The sequence below is a fragment of the Pectinophora gossypiella genome, chromosome 18, assembly GCF_024362695.1.
Source record: "Pectinophora gossypiella chromosome 18, ilPecGoss1.1, whole genome shotgun sequence".
NCBI classification, from domain to species: domain Eukaryota; kingdom Metazoa; phylum Arthropoda; class Insecta; order Lepidoptera; family Gelechiidae; genus Pectinophora; species Pectinophora gossypiella.
Genome location: NC_065421.1, coordinates 8,925,695 through 8,945,413, shown reverse-complemented (window position 1 = coordinate 8,945,413; position 19,719 = coordinate 8,925,695). Strand labels below are relative to the sequence as shown.

General features: G+C 39.0%; 2 protein-coding genes across 3 annotated transcripts in view; one reads left to right on the top strand and one right to left on the bottom strand.

Annotated features, from left to right (window-relative positions):
• The window catches only part of LOC126375124 (hemicentin-2-like), a 171,523-nt gene that overhangs the window by 149,425 nt on the left and 2,379 nt on the right, over positions 1 to 19,719 (top strand). For both annotated transcript variants that reach the window (XM_050021970.1, XM_050021971.1), the window contains exons 7-14: positions 3,509 to 3,709; positions 4,839 to 5,002; positions 7,096 to 7,249; positions 10,205 to 10,335; positions 11,790 to 11,949; positions 12,467 to 12,805; positions 13,087 to 13,247; positions 13,381 to 13,492. In XM_050021970.1, coding sequence (XP_049877927.1) covers positions 3,509 to 3,709; positions 4,839 to 5,002; positions 7,096 to 7,249; positions 10,205 to 10,335; positions 11,790 to 11,949; positions 12,467 to 12,805; positions 13,087 to 13,247; positions 13,381 to 13,492 — 1,422 coding nt within the window. The remainder of the gene's footprint in view (positions 1 to 3,508; positions 3,710 to 4,838; positions 5,003 to 7,095; positions 7,250 to 10,204; positions 10,336 to 11,789; positions 11,950 to 12,466; positions 12,806 to 13,086; positions 13,248 to 13,380; positions 13,493 to 19,719) is intronic.
• On the bottom strand, positions 14,175 to 19,233 carry LOC126375141 (glutathione S-transferase 2-like). The gene is made up of 5 exons (XM_050021992.1): positions 19,125 to 19,233; positions 18,478 to 18,613; positions 15,875 to 16,042; positions 14,989 to 15,131; positions 14,175 to 14,438 (listed from the first exon to the last, which is right to left on the bottom strand). The coding sequence occupies exons 2-5, from the start codon at positions 18,608 to 18,610 to the stop codon at positions 14,268 to 14,270; spliced, it is 615 nt and encodes a 204-aa protein (XP_049877949.1). The 5' UTR covers positions 18,611 to 18,613; positions 19,125 to 19,233; the 3' UTR covers positions 14,175 to 14,267.

The following is a 19,719-nucleotide window of genomic DNA, read 5'->3' as shown; positions in this document are numbered from 1 at the left end:
GATTTGAATTTGTATTTGTATCCCTCCGATAAGCATTGAGGTCGTCATACCATCTTTTACGCGGTCTGCCTCGACTTCAACTTGTTTAAGATTGCCTAAAGTTATCGTGCGGTTATAAATTTTAAACCTGTTGATTAGCCGTCCCTTTCCTTTTACAGTGAATACGAAAATCACAGATAAAACTTCTATAAGTAATAACTAAAACTTAAAAATAATACCTAGAAATTTACAACTGTAAACTAATCTCAGTAGTTTAATAGAAACACATAATGATTCCGCGCTAGCCTTTTATTTCGTTTATTTTTAACAGAAATAACTACGGCTCATTCCTTTTATTTTAGTCTCAACTCACAAATGCATCAAAAGCACGCTTGTTATAATGTTTCGCGATAAGCCTCATAACCGTACTAAATGTTGCATTTGTGAAATACATTTGAGCATGCAAACAAATCGTTGGAATTCTCCCACTTATAGCTGCAAAACACAATTACAACTCGTGTTTCAACATGACACGATTCGTTAAACCACAGATTATAGAAACAAATGAGATATGCCCTCAACTCTCTCTCTCTCACTCTCTCTCTCCTTGGCATTTATTATTCCCATCTGATGGTGGGGTCTGCCTTCTTCGTAATTCTCTTCCACATCGCTCTATCGGATGTTTCGTTTTCGGAGACATTCCACAAGCACAGGACCTTTTTGACCACATCCCATCTTGTTTTTGATCGTCCTCTTGATCTAAGCCCTAGTATGAGATATGCCCTCAGCACAGAACTCAATTACACAAGTCCACATCTCGCGTGTTAACTCACGTCGCCGTCGGCGTGTGAAGCGGCCGCACCACAACATTTCTGGCTGAACCGCTACATCGATTTACCCGCCGTTCATTGCATAGTAACACAAGTGCTAGTTGTGGTTGCGCGATACCAAAGACGCAATCAATGATGTGGAAAGTTTTATAGTAGGTACGATCGTTGCCTGAACGATACGCTCGTTTTGTGCATATCGTGGCCAGATCGTAGAATTCATCATTTCATGATGTTTTCGACCATTTCATGAAATGGTCATATTTCATGAAATAGCCAACTTAAGTTGACCATATCGTTGAAACGTCAACGTTTAATGGTATTTCAATCAACGTTTGGCCATATCGTTAATATAGGCGGTGTCCATATTATGCGGTGTACTTAATAAAAATACGAATAGTCGATTAATTTCTTAGGTTAATAACTATTTACCTAATCAATACTATCGATATGGAAATTTTATTGATTCATTGATTATAATATAAATCAACTTGTAAATATAATCGACACCAGCGCCACTACCGGTGGATAATGTTACTAATTTTACGATATGATTGCCAACGTTTGGTCATATCATGAAGTAATCATGCATTTAGTTGCTCATATCGTTAAACGTTTTGTGTTCATTGATTTGCCAAACTACGTCATGATGTAGCCAACGTGTTATATTGTATTTCATGAAATATGACTATTTCATGAAATGATCAATTCTAACATCTGGCTGGCCACGACATGCATATTTCGGTCTAACCAGCTATGCTCCCGCGGCATTTCTCCATAGTAAGAACTCTGTGGTTGAAACGGATTTATAAATACATATGTCACTTTTAATTACTTGTTTAATTAAACAGGATTGTTTTGTAAACACCGACTGCGGGTGGTTTTGTCTTGACATGCAGTCACACCGGTTCGTTTCCTCGTGTGGATACTCGTATTGTGGACTCATTCGAGATGTCATTTTTTACTTAAACGCATCTGTTATTAGGCCCTTAAGTTTCTTTCTTTTTATGTTAATCTCTTCTTTTTATTTTATACGGTGTTGAGTTACTCGTGGCGTTCCTTGAACTCTTAATATGATGAATTATACAATACAATACAAATACACTTTATTGCACCAAAATAAAAAGAAATAATTACAAAAAGTCACTCAAGTCAAGTCAATTATTGTAGTAATATTTATTTTACATAATATATTTGTACTTTTTTTATTATCATTTTTACCACGCTTTTATTTTAGTTATTTGTTATGTAAAATGCAATATTGCAATTTGACATTTGCGCATATAAAAGTAAGTTCGCAATGTAAACAAATGTCAAATAGCAATATTGCTGTTCAAGATGAATTGCTTTAATGTGGCCTGTTAAACCCACCTTGGAGGTGCTAAAGTGGAAATACAGCTGAGTAAGGTACTTTAATTGTTATATGGAGCATTTAGCTAGGTTCCGTGACCGAAACACATCAGCCCAAGTCCTTGGTCACGACAGGTTTAAAGTCCTGGTGAAATTATAGAGCAAAGTCAATTATGCTATTAATATCTGGTATTTAAGAGCAAATTGCCCCTCGGAAGCCATACTTAAGTGGTGTCATTAAATTGATTCTTTACGATTATTATAATTAGCTTCAGAGTAAAGATAATTAAATAGAATCTACGTCATTATAAATTATAATTATAAATTACAAAAAAAGGAAAAAAATTAGCTTCAGCTAATTATAATAATCGTAAAGAATCAATTTAATGACACCACTTAAGTATGGCTTCCGAGGGGCAATATGCTCTTAAATAATTTGCTCTAATTAACTCATAATAACTAATAATTATTATTATTATTTTATTTTTATTAAGTATAATAATTTGTTCTAATTTGCTCTATTTATCTTTACTCTGAAGCTATTTTTTTTCCTTTTTTTTGTTTAAGTACTTGTTATTTGTGACAGTGAAACAAATAAGGGGAGTCAATGAAGGACTTCGATTCTATATTTGCTAGAAAATCGGACTTGTCCCAAGCAAATACGGGTGACTTAGAATTGAAGCTGATGTTTTATTGACTACTAAATTAGTTTAATGTGAACGACTAAAACGAATTGTAGCGTGGACAACGACTCCCCGCACGGCGACTGTTTGACATCACATCTGTCATTTACATGTACAGTTCAAAACACAATACGTAGTTTGTCCCAACTATTGAAAAAAGTAAATTCTTGTCTTTAATCCTTATCCTGAGAAGCCGTGTGCTTCTTGTCATTCATATTTATAATGTTGGTAGGTATCATCATCATCATGTCGTCCAAACCGTGTCCGGCGACAGCGACTCCTAAATATGTATCCCGGGTCGTTGTTGTGGTGGGCAGTATACTAGATTATCGAATGGGTCTTTATGAATTGTACTAAATGACGTAGAATTCATACACTTTGAATTTTATCGCGCTTCCAGAATGTGCCCTATTCTGTGTAAATGTTTAAAGGTGCCTTTGATAGGAACCTATATTCTTCTTCTTTTCTCGTGTGAGTTGTGAGACCAAAGATCGACATCATCAACCCTGGTCTCAGGGTTGTGACAAAAGACGTTTTACAACTCTATACTTACTCTTGTAAATAATCGACTGAGCATTATTTCACTTATATATCTTATCTTATTTTATCTTACTGGTTTTATGTGCAATAAAGAAGATTTGATTTGATGTATCCCTTCGTCAATTCCAGGCCGACCGCCGCCCCGCATCAGCTGGTACTCCGGCGAGACCCTGGTGGACGCGTCAGACTGCGACAGTGAGACCCCAGACATCCGGGAGAACGAGCTGTACCTGCCTCTGACCCGGGAGAACGCTGCTGCGCTGTCTTGTAGAGCCTCCAACACCAGGCTCGCGCCTCCTGTCATCGCCACGCTGGAGGTCGAACTTTATTGTAAGTTTTGATACTCTCACGCGTACAGCTTGCATTGCACGTCCTATCCGCGTAACCTACCCTCGCGTCCTACTTACGCCTAATGCGTCCTAATACTACAAGCCGCGTCCGTCCTCGCGGTAGCGTACTGCATGGGGCGTTGAGCCCTCGCGTCCTACTTAGGGAATGCAATCACTACTCGAGATCGCAAATTCAAGATCCCGCGGGATTCGAAATTTTCGGGATCTCGTCTAGTTCACAAGAAAATGTAAATTTGACGATGAAAACTGCTTGTTTGTGATAGTGAGGTTAATTAAAACAGAATATCTTTGAAAAAAAAAAACAAAAACCTTTATTGTTCAATATTACTAACTAAATAATTAAGTTTTCTTTGGAAATCAGCCTAATTAAAACAAAAAGTATAACTCGAGGAGATTCCCCCAATCCCGTCAATCTCGAATGGGATCTCGTCATATTATGCTTCGGGATTGATCTCGAAAAATTTTACGAGATCTCGCGAGATCGGGATCCAGCTAGATCGGGACTGCATTGCCGAGTCCTACTCGTACGTAGTAAAAACGTACGACTGTGGTAGTGCATTGCACTGAGTGTTGAGAGACGTAATTTTACAACTGTGAAGGACACCCCAGCACGTCTGTTTTTTTTTTTTTAATTTAGACTGCAGTGTAATAAAATATATATCATGTCACGTGCGAAAGAAATATAGCTCCGCAAAATGTTAAGTTTTATTTTTAAATCAGATTTAATTTAAACGAATGATTTTAAAGAATAGAATTTAGTACCTACCTAGAATAGAATAGAATAGAAATGTTTTATTGCGACTTAGTAACTCGTTGTAGTGATTTGTCTTGTACCCTTGTAATGGTTTTTGTATATATTTTTTTGACGTGACTTATTGTACATTTCCCGCAAATGGCATTAACTACTTGACCGGACAAATAGGGAGCGCTGAAGGCTCTCAAGAATGTGATTTTCCTGTTTGTCATACTGGTGTGACAACCTGGTGTGACCACGAGTCCGGAGGGGATTTTTGTATGGAGACTCCGGTGTGTGCTGTCGTCACAATGAAGAACAATAATAGAATAGAGACTTCCCAAACAGTTTATTTTTTATTTTTTTTCACTTCCAGTGCCAGCATACAACGTGTCGATACATTTCGTGGAGGGGACAGTGGATGAGACCCTCCAGGTGGGGAAACCTGCTCTGATCCACTGCCAGGCATACGGGTCCCACCCGCCCCCTGACTTGTCCTGGTGGCTCGACCATCGTCACCTCACGCAGCACAGCAATCAGGTATGGCCTACCTAAAGGCATCCACCGACTTACATACTTGTTTAGAGCCCGCACTACTGTGTAAGGCTGCGTGTCCATTGACGCGGAGCTGTGCGGAGGGGAGCGGAGATGTGCAGGAATCGACCAATCACCGTAAGGGAGAGAGTGACAGAGCATCTTCGTTTGTCGCTCTCTCGATCGCTGTGATTGGTCATATCCGCACATCTCTGCTCTTCTTCGCCCATTTTCGAATCAGTAGAAACCCGGCCTTAGTCATGCGTTCTCTAAATCCGTTATCAGGGATTTCCTAAACCTATAAATATAACGTAAGCTCACGACTGTATCCCACTGGGGTACAGTACATCCATCGATAAACTAAGTACCCACAGGAACAACACCTCACCGCTTTCTGTTAGACCAACGTGATAGGTGATGAGCCGTGTGGTCGAGCCAAATGCATTAGTGAAAAACTGCAAACTCATTGGTGCAAATTCGGTACCGTGCCGTGGTTCGAACCGGCGCTTGAGAAGCAAGCCGGTGAACACAATGACTGCATAACCTAAATCAAATAAATATTTGACATGTTTTCGTGTTTTTGATCGTCATTTGTTTTACGACTTCATTTTCAAATAATTGAATAAAGGAAATAATAGAATTTTGTATTAAGGGTAAGCTATACTCAAAAGTTTAATTTAATATTTATTCGTTTTGTTATACGAAACAAAACACATCCATTAAAGTTTATAATAATAATTTAGTAGGTAATATTAAGTTCTCGACTAAAATAGAACTTAATTTTCGAAGCTCAAGACCCGAAAACTAACTTTTGTTTTAACTGGATTTGAGTAAGTCCTTTTCATTTCCTACTCCTTCGCTAAAGTCTGCTTAAAACAACAATTTACTTAAAACAACGTTAGAAACTCAGATAGCAAAGTAAACTAAAGATCAACAAATTATAATGCGAATTGCTAGCAGACGTTTCAAAATGTTGATTCTTGCTTATTTGATTTTCGTTTGAGGAAAAATTACAGTTTTCCGTTATTAAAGCTTTCAAGTTTCTGTGGGGCTTCTGTTACGGCATTCATAAAATACTTAATTGGTTGTTACCTTTTTTTCCCCATTATATATGTATACATAACAGGGTGTTAGTGACTTCGTAGGTACCGAATACTGAGGGCGATGATTCATCTTATAAATCAAGTGGAATTTTCCATTGCAAAATTCATGTTTCTTTTTGTGTTTTTCTAAATTATTTTCAAATCCATTATTTGACGCTGGAAATTTTCACTTGATATTGCATTAACTACTTGGCCGGACAAATGGGGAGCGCTGAAGGCTCTCACCCGGTACCACGTTTAAGACAACAGGCCCGAGGGTGCCCAGTTGGGCGCGAACCTCGGCTCAGGGCGTCGTCTGAGAGGAAAAATATTTGAAAAAATTAATCGACCCTAGTGGGTCGATAGCGATAAGCGCTGAATGAGGCGGGGTCGGTATCGGGGTCCTGAAGTGTTTGGTGTTGCGAGCTGATTGGCTGCCTCTATGGCTAGAGTATTCGGGTCGCCGGGATCGTATCTTACGTCCTTCGGACGCCGATACTTTTCAGTACCGGAGTTTGACATAATTTACGATGATGAATTAAGTAACTGGTGATCAGCTAAGGAACTGATTCAGTACTACCCCATTCCGCTCACTCTATGTACATCACACATAAGTATGCAAGAAATGCCTCTAGCATGTTATGATAAAATGAAGAAAAAATATTCTATTAAAGAACGGAAATGAAAATCGTGTGTCCTGAAACGAAATCATGATATGTTTTTCCCGAAAATATGAGCACATTTTTTATTAAGATTTGTTGTAACATCCATGATATTACGGAATTCAATTCAATTGTGAATTCAATTATATCAAAGCTATACTCGTATCTTACCCTATCCAAGGCCACATTGAAACAATTCGATATTGCAATTTGACATTTGCGCATATAAAAGTAAGTGCACAAAGTCAACAAATGCCAAATACCATCCGATTTGGCTTAACTGTGGTCACAAAGTCAATAACTGAGGAATAATTATTGGCCCTAAAAAATATAACAATAAAATCTCTTTTGACAGACATGGAACAACAAAACGAAGGCAGCGACGTCGCAGCTGATGCTGATCCCGTCTGTGGTGGACAACGGAGCCACCCTGGCCTGCGTGGCAACCAACACCATCATGGAGCGCAGCCGGGGCTCCAAGGCTGACGTCATCACGCTCAATGTTACTTGTAAGTTATCATACAGTGACGTTATCATGCTCAATGTTACTTGCAAGTTATCATACTTATAGTGACGGTTTCATGCGCCATTTTACTTCTAAATAATCATATTTGCAGTCACGACATGCTCAATATCACTTGTAAGTTATCATACTTGCAGTGACGTCATCACGACTGATGTTACTTGTAAGTTATCATACAGTGACGTTATCACGCTCAATGTTACTTGTAAGTCACCTATCATACTTGTAGTGAAGTTATTATGCTCAATGTTACTTTTAAATACTTAATTACAATTACAGTGACGATATCACACTCAATGTTACTTGTACGTTATCATATTTGCAGTGACCTTTCTATAGAGGGATGAATGTCTGTCCTTTAATAATAGATATAAGGTCATAACTCTCGCCGCCACCAACAAAATGTATGCAATTATTGGTAGGTTGCCTGGAAAAGCTTGCTTGGCAATAGGGCCGCCTATTGCACTCTTCTATTTCTCTTCTGTTTGTAATTTTGTGTTTCCTGTGTGTTGCGTTTATACCACATAACAGGGCTTTAGAACATTCTTCTTCTATCTTGTCTTCTTCTATCGTGTGGGTTGTGAGTTGTGAGGTGCATTACCAACCTCATCAACCCTGGTGTCAGGGTTACGGGGGGATCGTAGTGTGATAGGGCCCTAATAAATTATCTGTTGACATGCAAAATAACACTATATTTTATTACAGTACATTATTTTGAAAGAAAATTATACTTTTAAAACCAGTAATTAGAGCTGAATTGTTAAATATAGGTAATTATGTATTATCAAGCAAATTACAAACAGTTTCTTTAAAATAAAACCTTTTATACTTGTCACGACATCGATTTGTCACGTATGAGGTGATTTAATTTATGAAATATTTAATGACCTAGCCATAAAATTTATGTATTATGGCATAAAGTATTAAGCTGGGTTAAATATATCACTGTGGCGCATCGTATCTCCATATCGTGTCACCGCATCGTTTTGGTCTCATATCGTGGCTGACTTTGCTAACTGACGCATCTGCAATTGTTAACACTTTCAAGGACAGAACGTTTACGGACGTTCCGATTCCGAGGTGTCATACTACCTATTATGAACCATCAATGACCCATGGTCTCTGTCCGTGAAAGTGTTAAAAAGTGATTTGTGTCCTACTGACAATTGTAAAAGGTGCAAATCAATTTCGCCAAAAATTGCAGTCACGTCAATTCGCGACATCAGCGACAATATGGAGACCGCTTAGCATTACCGCGTCCACACTAGAGATAATAATACGCGACAGTGATACGAATACGGTAATCGGTTCGACAAAATGATGCATATGTGGACCCAGCTTTATAATATAAAGTCTCCACGGAACGTTAACCACGCTTCTAATCTAAAGAACTCGGGAACATGCACTTTAGTCATACTATGTAGGGTGTTAGTGACATCGTAACGAAAACTTTGAGGGACAATTCAGATCATGATTCTGAGTTGATATCAAGTGGAATTTTCCGTCGTAAAAGTATGGGACTGAAAATAATTAAAAAAAAAATACACAAAAGTTTTCGTGAATTTTCGGACAGGATATTCCACTTTATCAACTCAGAATCATGGTCTGAATCATCCCCCTCAGTAATACTGAGAGGAATGTATCACCTCAATATTCTAAGTAAATATCAAGTGGATTTTTCCATCGCAAAAGCATCAGAGTTGAAAATAATTTAAAAAAACTTTTAAAGTCACGAATTTTGCGACGGAAAATCCACTTGATATTAAGTCAGAGTCATGGTCCGAATCATCCCCCTTAGTATTCGTTACGATGTCACTAACACCCTGTATAAGTAAGTATGTGCTTATGCGGTAGTAAAAATATAATTTATAGTCTAAATAAAATATGCCCCAAATTACTTCCCCATATAATGTTCTGTTAATTCCTCCATGGTATACAATAAATTTAGTCATACTTTAATGCGTCTTTATACGTATAATTCTTTTTTACGTGACTTATTGTCGATTTTCCGCAAATGGCATTAACTACTTGGCCGGACAAATGGAGAGCGCCGAGGACTCTCACCCGTCCTCGCGACTGGTTATCCAACTTGTAAGGCATTTCGATCAACATTGTAACTCGTATGAATCGAGACTCATCGGCGGTACACATCGATCTGGACATAAGGTGTACATTACATTTGGACGGGTTATACTCTACCGCTTCGTGATCGACACGTTATTGTAATTTGGCTAACCCTGCTATTGTTTGAAAATATTTAGGCGGCCCACGTTAAGGGCCCAGTCTCCGGTTGCGGAATTCAGAATTTGAATATTTTCACCCCTCTCGGGGAACACCTCCGGTGACGTCATTATACCTGAAGTTGCTCTACTTTGCTATTCCAAACATCCGGTAAAAATATAGCGACTGGATTTGAATGTAGGTAGGTACAAAGGAAAATAATTGTCACCAAAAACTCACAACGACTCAAGTTTGCGGAGACTGCAGCCTTAAGAACGAGAATTTTGTATAGTGTCTGGTGGGTATGGTTATGGGCCTATAAGTGAAAATCAAAAGAAACATTCGGATGTGAGTTTTATTATCAAAACCTCAGACACGCTAGTTCCAATCTAAGTAAAACATTGTGTTTTAATTTTTTGACCGGAATGAAATTCATTATCATCATCATTATCAACCGTACGACGCCCCCTGCTGGGCATAGGCGGAGGCCAAGGATCCCAAGGGAGCCCAAGGATCTCCACGACGATCGGTCCAGATCGGTCCGATCAAGAAGATCGGTCGGTCGGTCGGTCGGAATTAAATTAATTGAATGAAATCAAAGTTTTGTCAATCACATCACAATGTGATTATTCATAAAAGCACTTACGTGGTTTTCACTAAATGTTGACGATAGGCTGTTGAAAAAAAATCTAATGTGTGTTATGACTTTGTATGTTTTCAGATAGCCCAATAGTAGAAGTGTCAAGAATAGGAGACGGCAGACTGAATGAAGTGGTAGAGCTCGACTCGCTGCACTTGGAGTGCGAGGTCCGAGCCAACCCGCCCGTCGATAGGTTCATGTGGTATTTTAATGTGAGTCACATATTTATGTAAACATAACTTAAAATCTCGAACTTAAAAATAATACTTACCTACATGTTTGGTATACACAAATCATCAGAATAACATTTATTTTCTAAAAAATGATCTAATAATAATAACAATCATCGTCATCAATTTAAAAGCCACGCTCTTGTCGGTGCTGCATTTTCCATGCTACTTTTTTAGGGAAAAATAGGGCAGTGGTTTCCCTCTTGCCTTCCGCTCCGCAGTAACCTGCGGCGTGGTGTGGTGTGGCGTTGGACAGGAGTCCTAGTATGGCTTTGTAATAGACTACTCTGGGCGCCATCCCACTTGCGTCAGACAGAATAATAACAATACCTAATATAAATAGAACATCTCCAACGCGCCACACCGAGGCAGAGCGCCCAAAACGCTGACAGCATCTCTCCTCTGTACTGCCAGGCCCATTCTCTGCGCAAAATACCTGCCAGCTCTCGGATCGCCAGTTGCCTCAATGATACGCACCGAAATGACATATATTATTTATGTTATTACATTTCATAACTCAAACATTCACTCGTATTCTAAGATCGAAACATCTTCGACTCAAACTTTCATCGACCCTGCCCTCAGTTGAGTGAGGCGACCTTAAAGAAGATTTCGAGCTCAGTTCAGAATCACTATTCTTACACCCGTATTGACTCCTTCCTCTGTTGAAACGACTTTAAGGATCTTCTTCTGTCGTGAGGGTTGTGAAGTCGATTGTTTTATTTTATTCTAAACTTATTCTTACTCAGTAATAAAATGTTCCCACCACCACCAGGATAAATTGTAAGGCCCGTACTATACGGTAAAGAAATGCGGATTAAGTTGATTTCTCGTGTTTGGCGCTTCTATCTATCGTGTGGGTTGTGAGGTTGATTACCAACCTCATCAACCCTGGTGTCAGGGTTATTATTGAGCCGCCAAAGGCCCCTGACACGGCTCACTTTAAGGATGACCAATCGGTATTCTTAGATGGCGCCACCTCAACCTTATCTCGAGTTTTCTCCAGTGAGGCGTGACGTTGGCATTATTTTCGTATTATTTATTGGCGGTATGATATGCTCGACTCCAGTGAATAAAGACCTCAAGTCGAGGACGTAAAGGTCAACTTAAAATACTAAAATGCTCAGGTGAAAGCGAGTCGAGTGTTCAATTGCCATCAGGTGGTATTGTGGTTGTTGTTTTTAACTAAAAATCTTTTGACACCTTATTCAGCAATTAGAGAAGCATTGGTCATTGGTTTTCAGTAAAATAATGATAAATCTTTATTTTACTGAAAAAAACCTTAAATATATATGTACAGGTTATACAAATAGTTACAGGCAGTGCCATAGGAGTCATCTGGTATTCCCGAAAATTTGAAAACTAAGCTAAGGACACCAATTCTTCTGAGCGCAGTGACATTTGGTTGAAGAATATTTCCTTATTGTACATTTCAGGATAGTAGAATAATCGCTGGGAGTATCTGGGGTGATGAGGTGACGTCACACAAGCTGTACATAGAGGAGGCGACACGGCAGCACGCCGGCCGGTACTCCTGCGCAGCCAGCAACAACGTGGGCGAGACCCGCGCCGAGCATATCAGTATTACCGTCTTTTGTAAGTATGCCTGACTTATTCGATTCTTTTGTTTCGTAAATAAATTCGCGACTTGACCACCTGATTACCTGGAGGTTAGTAAAGACCACATGGAAGCAATTTACCTAAAAAGCAATATTGCAGTTTGACAAAAGCAAGTGTGCAATGCCTACGATTTGATGTGGGCTTTTTAACCCCCCTGATTGCAAATGAAGACCTATTGTGCCACAGAAAATAAAAAGAAACAAAAGAAAGATAATAACAAAACATCTCTATGAAACCTCTTTCAACAGGTGCGAACCAACCTCGGATATTTAATAGTACAAAATAAAGATATTATTATTATTACTTACTTATTTATTATGGTATAGTTCTTCAGCGAAAAGACTTTCTAAAATCATAATCGAGCAAACTAAAAGTACCCATTTCACATTAATGAAAGTCGGAAATCTCGATGAATACCTTCGTACATTCTTATGTCAACCTACCTGCTTTATTTGGACAAAGCACAAGTTCAAGACCATTTTACCATTTGCAGATCCACCAGAATGCACAGAACGGGGCATCGTATTAGTTAAAGAAACCCTCCACTGCAGAGTGAGAGCGCTACCAGCTCCAGACACGTTCTTCTGGCACGTCCAGCCTTCAGGCTTCGACGTTCAACACCTGACTACTGGCTCTGCCATCCTTCCATTATCTCAAATCACTGGACCGTTATCAGGGAGTCTAAAAGCCAGCTGTGAAGCAGGGAACGGAGTAGCGTCTCAGGAGAAACCGTGTGAGAAGACCTTGAGCTTAGAGAGCTTGAGGCCTCAGCAACCGCAGCAGTGTGATATGGCGTATGAGTATGGAGAGTTCCAAATGAGATGTATGCCAGGTGAGACAGAAGCTTTGTTTTTGACAGAAGTTCTATTTCACAAATAATAGAGATAGTAGCATCTCATGCCATTTCTGAGTCTTACTTTAGGCTAAATGACCGTAAGACCGATTATTGTATGGAGTAGGGTGTGATCCCAGTCCCAAATGTGGCAATGAGTTGTCTGGTGACTAGTGGTTCAACTCACTTGAACAAAGACGCTTAAATTTAATGTGTTCCGTATAATATTATGAGTAAATAAAAATAACCTAACATAAAAACTCAAACCCAACTAATTTTAGTGGAGAACGCGACATACTACGAAGTGTCAGTGTGGCGGATGTCCACCACCAACACGTCTCTGATCCTCGAGCGGCGAGGGTCTATGGGATTCGGCAGCGGGCAGGCCATGGCGCAAGGTGGGGCTGCGTGGCTGGTTCGAGGAGGGCTGGGGAAACTGAAGGTTAGTTATTTCCAATTCTCTTGTGTGGATGGTTAATTAACGGAAAATTCCACTTGATCAACTCAGAATCATGGTCTGAATCACCCTGAAAGGTTTCGTTACGGTGTCACTAACACTCTGTATTGTATTGTAGTTTGGAGACGAGGCTGGAGCGTCAGCGTGCAACAGATACGGCTGCTCACGCGCATTGCTGCTGCGGCCGACGGAGAATTTACTCCATGCAGCTTCGCCGCCCTGGTGGCATTGTGAGTACCCACTTTATTTTTATTTTATCCTACTTTTATTATAAGTATGTCTCACTGCTGGGCTCAGATCCCCTTAATCGCTCCACTGCCGGTTGGTAAAGGTGTTTTACGGATCGTAGCCGATCCAAACCACGGAATCATCTTAGTTTTTCGGACAATCAAGCGAATCAGCCTGCAATGTCCTTACCAATTATAGGACGGTATTACAAGGTGATTTGGATAATGTCCCTATCAGGAATCAAACTCAAACCTCTAGAAGGCCCCCATTAAGAATTGACGGGCACGCTGGGATCCATCAACGAAGCCATGCAATGGATGCCAACGCTGTAGGAAGAAGGCCAACAATGCTAGAGCGTTGTTGGTCTAGTGGTTAGAACCACTAGACCATGGAGGCTGTTTATTTTATGTACTTACTTAAGTTTAAGTATATTAGGTGTAGGCGGAACTTATGCGTATGATACACATTAACTGCAGTATGTAAAATAAGAAAAAACAAATATGAGAAAGAAAGAATCCTAACCACTTGCGCTGTCCCTATTTACCTGAAAATAGAAGAGGGAAACTACTGCCCTATTTTTCCCTAAAAAAGTAGCATGGAGAATACTACGCTGACAAGATCGTGGCTCTTAAATTAGCGATGATGATATAGGTATATTATATACCTACAATTAATAAAAATACCTACATTTTAACCATAATTTATTAAATAACTTTAATTAAATACAAGAAAAACGTTCCATACGTCATATCAGAATCAGTACAATTGTCCATACTTTTAGAACTCCGTCACTGGCGCCTTCGCAACCCACTCCTTGACCTTGGGCAGTGACCTTACTTTGTCCGTCAGCTGTTTGAAAGCCGGGTACTGGGTGTCTAAGTCTGGCTTCTGCAGCATCCACTTAATAGCCTCCCAGATACCAGCGATCACGAAATCTCCCCAGGTCAGCTGGAAAATTGATGAATATTAGCAAAGTTTGACTGTATGGTAGAAAGACAGACATATCACAAAAATCACTTTGTGATCCCTAGTTTAGTTAGGACATTACAGGCTGATCACCTGATTGTCCGGAAGTAAGAAGATCCGTGCTTCGGAAGGCACGTTAAGCTATTGGTCCTGGGTACTACTTACTGATGTAACTAAGTAGTCATTACATGAGCCATGTCAGGGGCCTGTGGCGGCTCAATAATAACCCTGACACCAGGGTTGATGAGGTTGGTAATTTACCTCACAACCCACGCGACAGAAGAAGAAGGGAGCGAACAAAAAACATAGAATGCGTTCAAATGCTTATCTTCCTAAACATACATAGGCGAGTTTATACGCCTATTTCCTACTCGATGACTATGGAATTCCATTTGCATCGATCCTGACATATTTCTCTTACTTTTTAGACATTTATCAATCGCTTCATTGGTTGATAAAGTATGCTTCGTTTGCTATTACTACTAGTAGTTTTAAGAATATTATTAAGAAGAATATTAGAAGCATTAAGTACCTTGCCCAGTGCGACATGTCCATTATTCTTGACGAGGATGTCGTGGATCCTCTTAAGCATAGTTGGGTAGACCTCCTTCCAGTTTTCTTCATGCTTCTTCTTTTTTAATTCTGGATCAGACTCGTAGGCAACCGCTCCCAATTCTAAAGTATAAGAAAAGTAATTATTTAATAAATTATAGAGTAATCGGAATGCCTCACAAAGGCAGAGCTTATTTAATCAACTAAGAGTTAGGAACCAGAGTAGTGATGAAGGTATCTTGGAGAGTCTTTTATCAGAGCCTACGAACAGAGAATCATATTTAATTTAAGTAAGTATGTATTCATTTACAACAGCTTAACATCTTAGGCTGTTGAAGGGGACATGAATTAAATATTATTTATTTTTAAGAGTTCTAGACTTGACAGTCTTGATCGATAGGGCTGGGATAACAAACTCTATTAGAAGCCCTAAATAAAAGAAGAAAAAATCGTTATTGTGGAGAGTCTACTCTATTCAAGGGTTGTCGCTGGAGCGAGCTAAGCATCTCTACAAGATAAGAGTCATATACCTCATCCACAATTCAAATGTGTTCATCTAGTCGTAAATCTACAAACATACTGTCGAAGACCTTTAATTACCTTGTAGAATTTTATTCGTCCCCAGCAAACGCGTAGAAATAATACCAACCAATCATATAAAGAACTCGAGGGAGCATCTTGTCTAGGTCGGCAAGGATTTTGAAGGCCTTGAATGACATTAACAGGAGAACGCTAGGACTCCAGCATGATTCACAAACCATGCACCCTTCATTTCACTTTTCCATAGGATATGGCTTTAGTTCCATGACCAAGTACCAAAGATCCTTGTCACTCTACAGGCTGAATTAGAAGAAAGGAATACCCACTGTAGCGAAGATCGTTGAAGTACTCGATGTTCTGGTCGATCTCGAAGTTTTCGTCAATGTTTGCACCAGCCAGGTTGTACTTGTGGCCGAGGTAGCGGGCGATGGAGATGCTCTGCGTCAGCGTCTTGCCGTCGATCTCCAGGACTGGCAGCTGGCCGAATGGAGTTTCTGGAGGAGAAAGACGTGGTAGACGTGGTCGTCAGGTCTCGGGTTCGGATTGGATTCGACTTCGAATTTACTTGGGATTTCTTTTCGGGAAAACATCGTATGTTATATAGAAAACATGCATGTTACTCAGGACTGTACCGAACTGTAACTACCTCTGTGGTCCAGTGGTTGAGCTTTGGACTCACGATCCGAAGGCCCCGGGGTCGAATCCCGGTAGGGACATATCACAAAAATCACTTTGTGATCACTAGTTTGGTTAGGACATTACAGGCTGATCACCTGATTGTCCGAAAGTAAGATAATCCGTGCATCGGAAGGCACGTTAAGCCGTTGGTCCCGGTTACTATTTACTGATGTAAATGAGTAATCGTTACATGAGCCATGTCAGGGGCCTTTGGCAGCTCAATCATAACCGTGACACCAGGGTTGATGAGGCTGGTATTCCACCTCACAACCCACACGCTAAGAAGACTGTACCGAAGCGGTGCCGGGTAAAGGCCACACTTTAGGTGGCCACTGTAATTTTGGAGTGACGTAACTTATTGTATATTTGCCACAAATGGCATTAACTACTTGGCCCGACAAATGGGGAGGGCTGAAGAGTTTCACCTAGTACAGCAGTCGGGACCAACTGCGTTCGACTTGCGGCACGCTGAGAGATGAGGATATGGTATCCCGACGTGCCGGCAGAGTAGGGGAATGATTGGTGATGATAAAGTAGAAGCAATAACAATCAGGAATATATACAGTTTATTAAAAAAACTTCACAAACTTAGTAACATAGTCACAAACATAATAGTTCACAATATACACATTTCACAAAAGGATCAAGACTTAGGAATTAGAGGGCACGGCCCTAAAAAGTATAATATACTTACTTGTTGTTTTAATGAAGGTCGGGGATGCAGTGAGTCAAAAGTGAGTAAAATGAAAGGAAATGCGAATGGAATGGAATGAGAATTTCGTAATTTAAAATGATGATGGTCCGAACAAAAGGCCAGTATGTGCAGAGTTTGTACTCTGCTACAGACTTATAGTATGGATACTTATAATTACGTATATTATATCTCAGTCACAAACATTGCGTCACTGACGAGCAAAAAAAAGAAAATGTCGATGTTCACCGTGACTAGCAATTTAGAGGTTGTTTTGTTGTATTATTTATAAATATACCTAATAACTGATTACTTCACTTGCTATCTTCTACATGGTTTACTAATACAAGATAACGCATATTTGTTACTGATAATGACTTGATAAAAATATTAGGGAATAAAAATATTTGTGTTAGCAACTGGATCTCGCTTTATCGTTTATTAACTTAAATTGTTAACGGCCTCCGTGGTCCAGTGGTTGAGCGTTGGGCTCACGATCCGGAGGTCCCGGGTTCGATTCCCGGTGGGGACATATCACAAAAATCACTTTGTGATCCTTAGTTTGGTTAAGACATTACAGGCTGATCACCTAATTGTCCGAAAGTAAGACGATCTGTTCTTCGGAAGGCATGTTAAGCCGTTGGTCCCGGTTACTATTTACTGATGTAAGTACGTAGTCGTTACATGAGTCATGTCAGGGGCCTTTGGCGGCTCAATAGGAACCCTGACACCAGGGTTGATGAGGCTGGTATTCAACCTCACAACCCACACGATAGAACAAGAACTTAAATTGTAAAAACCCTACTAAATGACAGTAACATATTATTAGCCTCAAACATTCGGGAAGAAAGCTGCTCAGATATTTTTTAAGGTATTTTTAAATATTGTTAATTAGAATATAGGATAGGTACCCAACTCAGGGCGTGTTCATGCCATGACCAAGCATAAGAAATATAAAATAACATGACATATATACTTATATGAAAATATATATGTCATCTATCTACGTATACATCCGCTCATCGATATAACGAGGATCGGGTGTGAGCCCTCAGCGCACCTCATGGCCGGCCAAGTAATGAATGCCAATATACGTCTACTTATAATGGGATGTTTTTTGAGTACCTAAAAACCTAAGGTTTACGTGTTTCGCGTGGTGTCGTGTGAGTAAGAGGTCTCAAAAGGTACTGACTACCGTCCAAACTCCACTTATAATGAGATGTTATTTGAGTACCTAAAGACCTAAGGTTTACGTGTTTTTGGGGTGAAAAATCTCAGAAACTACAAATGCTAGATGTCTCAAATTTTGCATGGGGATTCCTTTTAAGACGTAGGTGCTCACTAAGATGGGATTTTGCGAAATTCCACCCTTAAAGAGGCAGAAAAGGGTTATTTGTATCACAATTCTCGGTTTAATATTCGGTTATTGGGTTCAAGTGAGCGAAATCGCGGTCCTCTGGTAACAGCTAGTACTTAAATTTTAATATAATAACTAACAAAAGCATCGCGACCAATGAATCGCGTAATGTAATAGGACCTAAAGGAGTAGGAAGTACTCACTTGGTTTGTATTCTGGCCATTGGTCTTGTGGGATGCGAATGTCTTCGAACTCCTGACCTCCGTACGCCAGCAGCATGCGGATACTTTCAGCAATACCCTTCACTGGGAAGTATGTTAACACTACCTTCGGCATTTTCTGGAAAAATACAATATTTTTTAATTCGCAGTATTTTCGATTTCTGGAAAATATTTTAAAAAGTACTATACTTATTATACACTTTTATTTTAATTTAATAAAGATTTAAATAATATTCTGCAATGTATTTATGTGAAATATGCATATTTTTTCTAAAATTTTAACATATTTCTAATAAACTTATAAATCATATTTTAAACATTAATTATTAAATATATTATTTTTCATTTATGATTTTAATCAAAGTAAATAATAATACAGCAGCACGCCAGGCATTACATCGCTGTAAAGCAATATTTTTCATTTAAAAATATTTATTTCAATATTTCAACATAACATTTTCAAAAGATTTTCATTATAGGTCATCTGTTACTTAGAAAATATCCCTTACGTATACTTATATACGGTGATATTTGCAAAAAAGAATGTATATACATATTTACAAACTAACATCTCAAATAATATTCTCTAAACTATAAAAATATATTTAAAAAAAATACGAAAAACTTACCTATTTATTATTTCAAATAAACTAAAAACGAGTGCTCGCCACACGTAGATAGCTTACTAACAAACAAATCAGTTGTACATTTACTTATATCATACTCTGATTAGAACTATGCAGACCCACCATGACTTCGCAGTTTATCGTACTCTTGAATTAAACTGACATAATTATATAGATATCTGACTATTGATTGCACAATTCCATGAAATTCAATATTTCTAAAAATAGATATATAAAAAACATTAGTCTGTTTATTATAGTGACATCGTAACGAAAACTTTGAGAGATGATTCAGACCATGATTCTGAGTTGATATCAAATGGAATTTTCCAAGTATAGAATCGAAAATAAGTAAATAAAAACAAAAAAAAACATGAATTTTGCGACGGAAAATTCCACTTGATATTATTGAATCATCCCCCTTAGTATTCGTTACGATGTCACTAACACCCTGTATAATTAACCATTCGTTCAGTGATGCGTCAAGATCTTAGTAAATGGAATCTCCAACGGAAAATAGGCATGAGCTCAAATTATGTTTGTAGAAAGAAAGATAGATTTTTTTATTTATTTATTTTATGCCACACACCGTAACGTT

Bases quoted from the DNA above. Each gene is read 5' to 3' on its own strand.
- LOC126375141 (XM_050021992.1), bottom strand. From the start codon at position 18,610: ATGCCGAAGGTAGTGTTAACATACTTCCCAGTGAAGGGTATTGCTGAA. The intron at 16,043-18,477 runs GTGAGTACTTCC...TTTCTCCTCCAG, and splicing joins ATGGCCAGAATACAAACCAA to AAACTCCATTCGGCCAGCTG. The intron at 15,132-15,874 runs GTGGGTATTCCT...CTTATACTTTAG, and splicing joins CTTCAACGATCTTCGCTACA to AATTGGGAGCGGTTGCCTAC.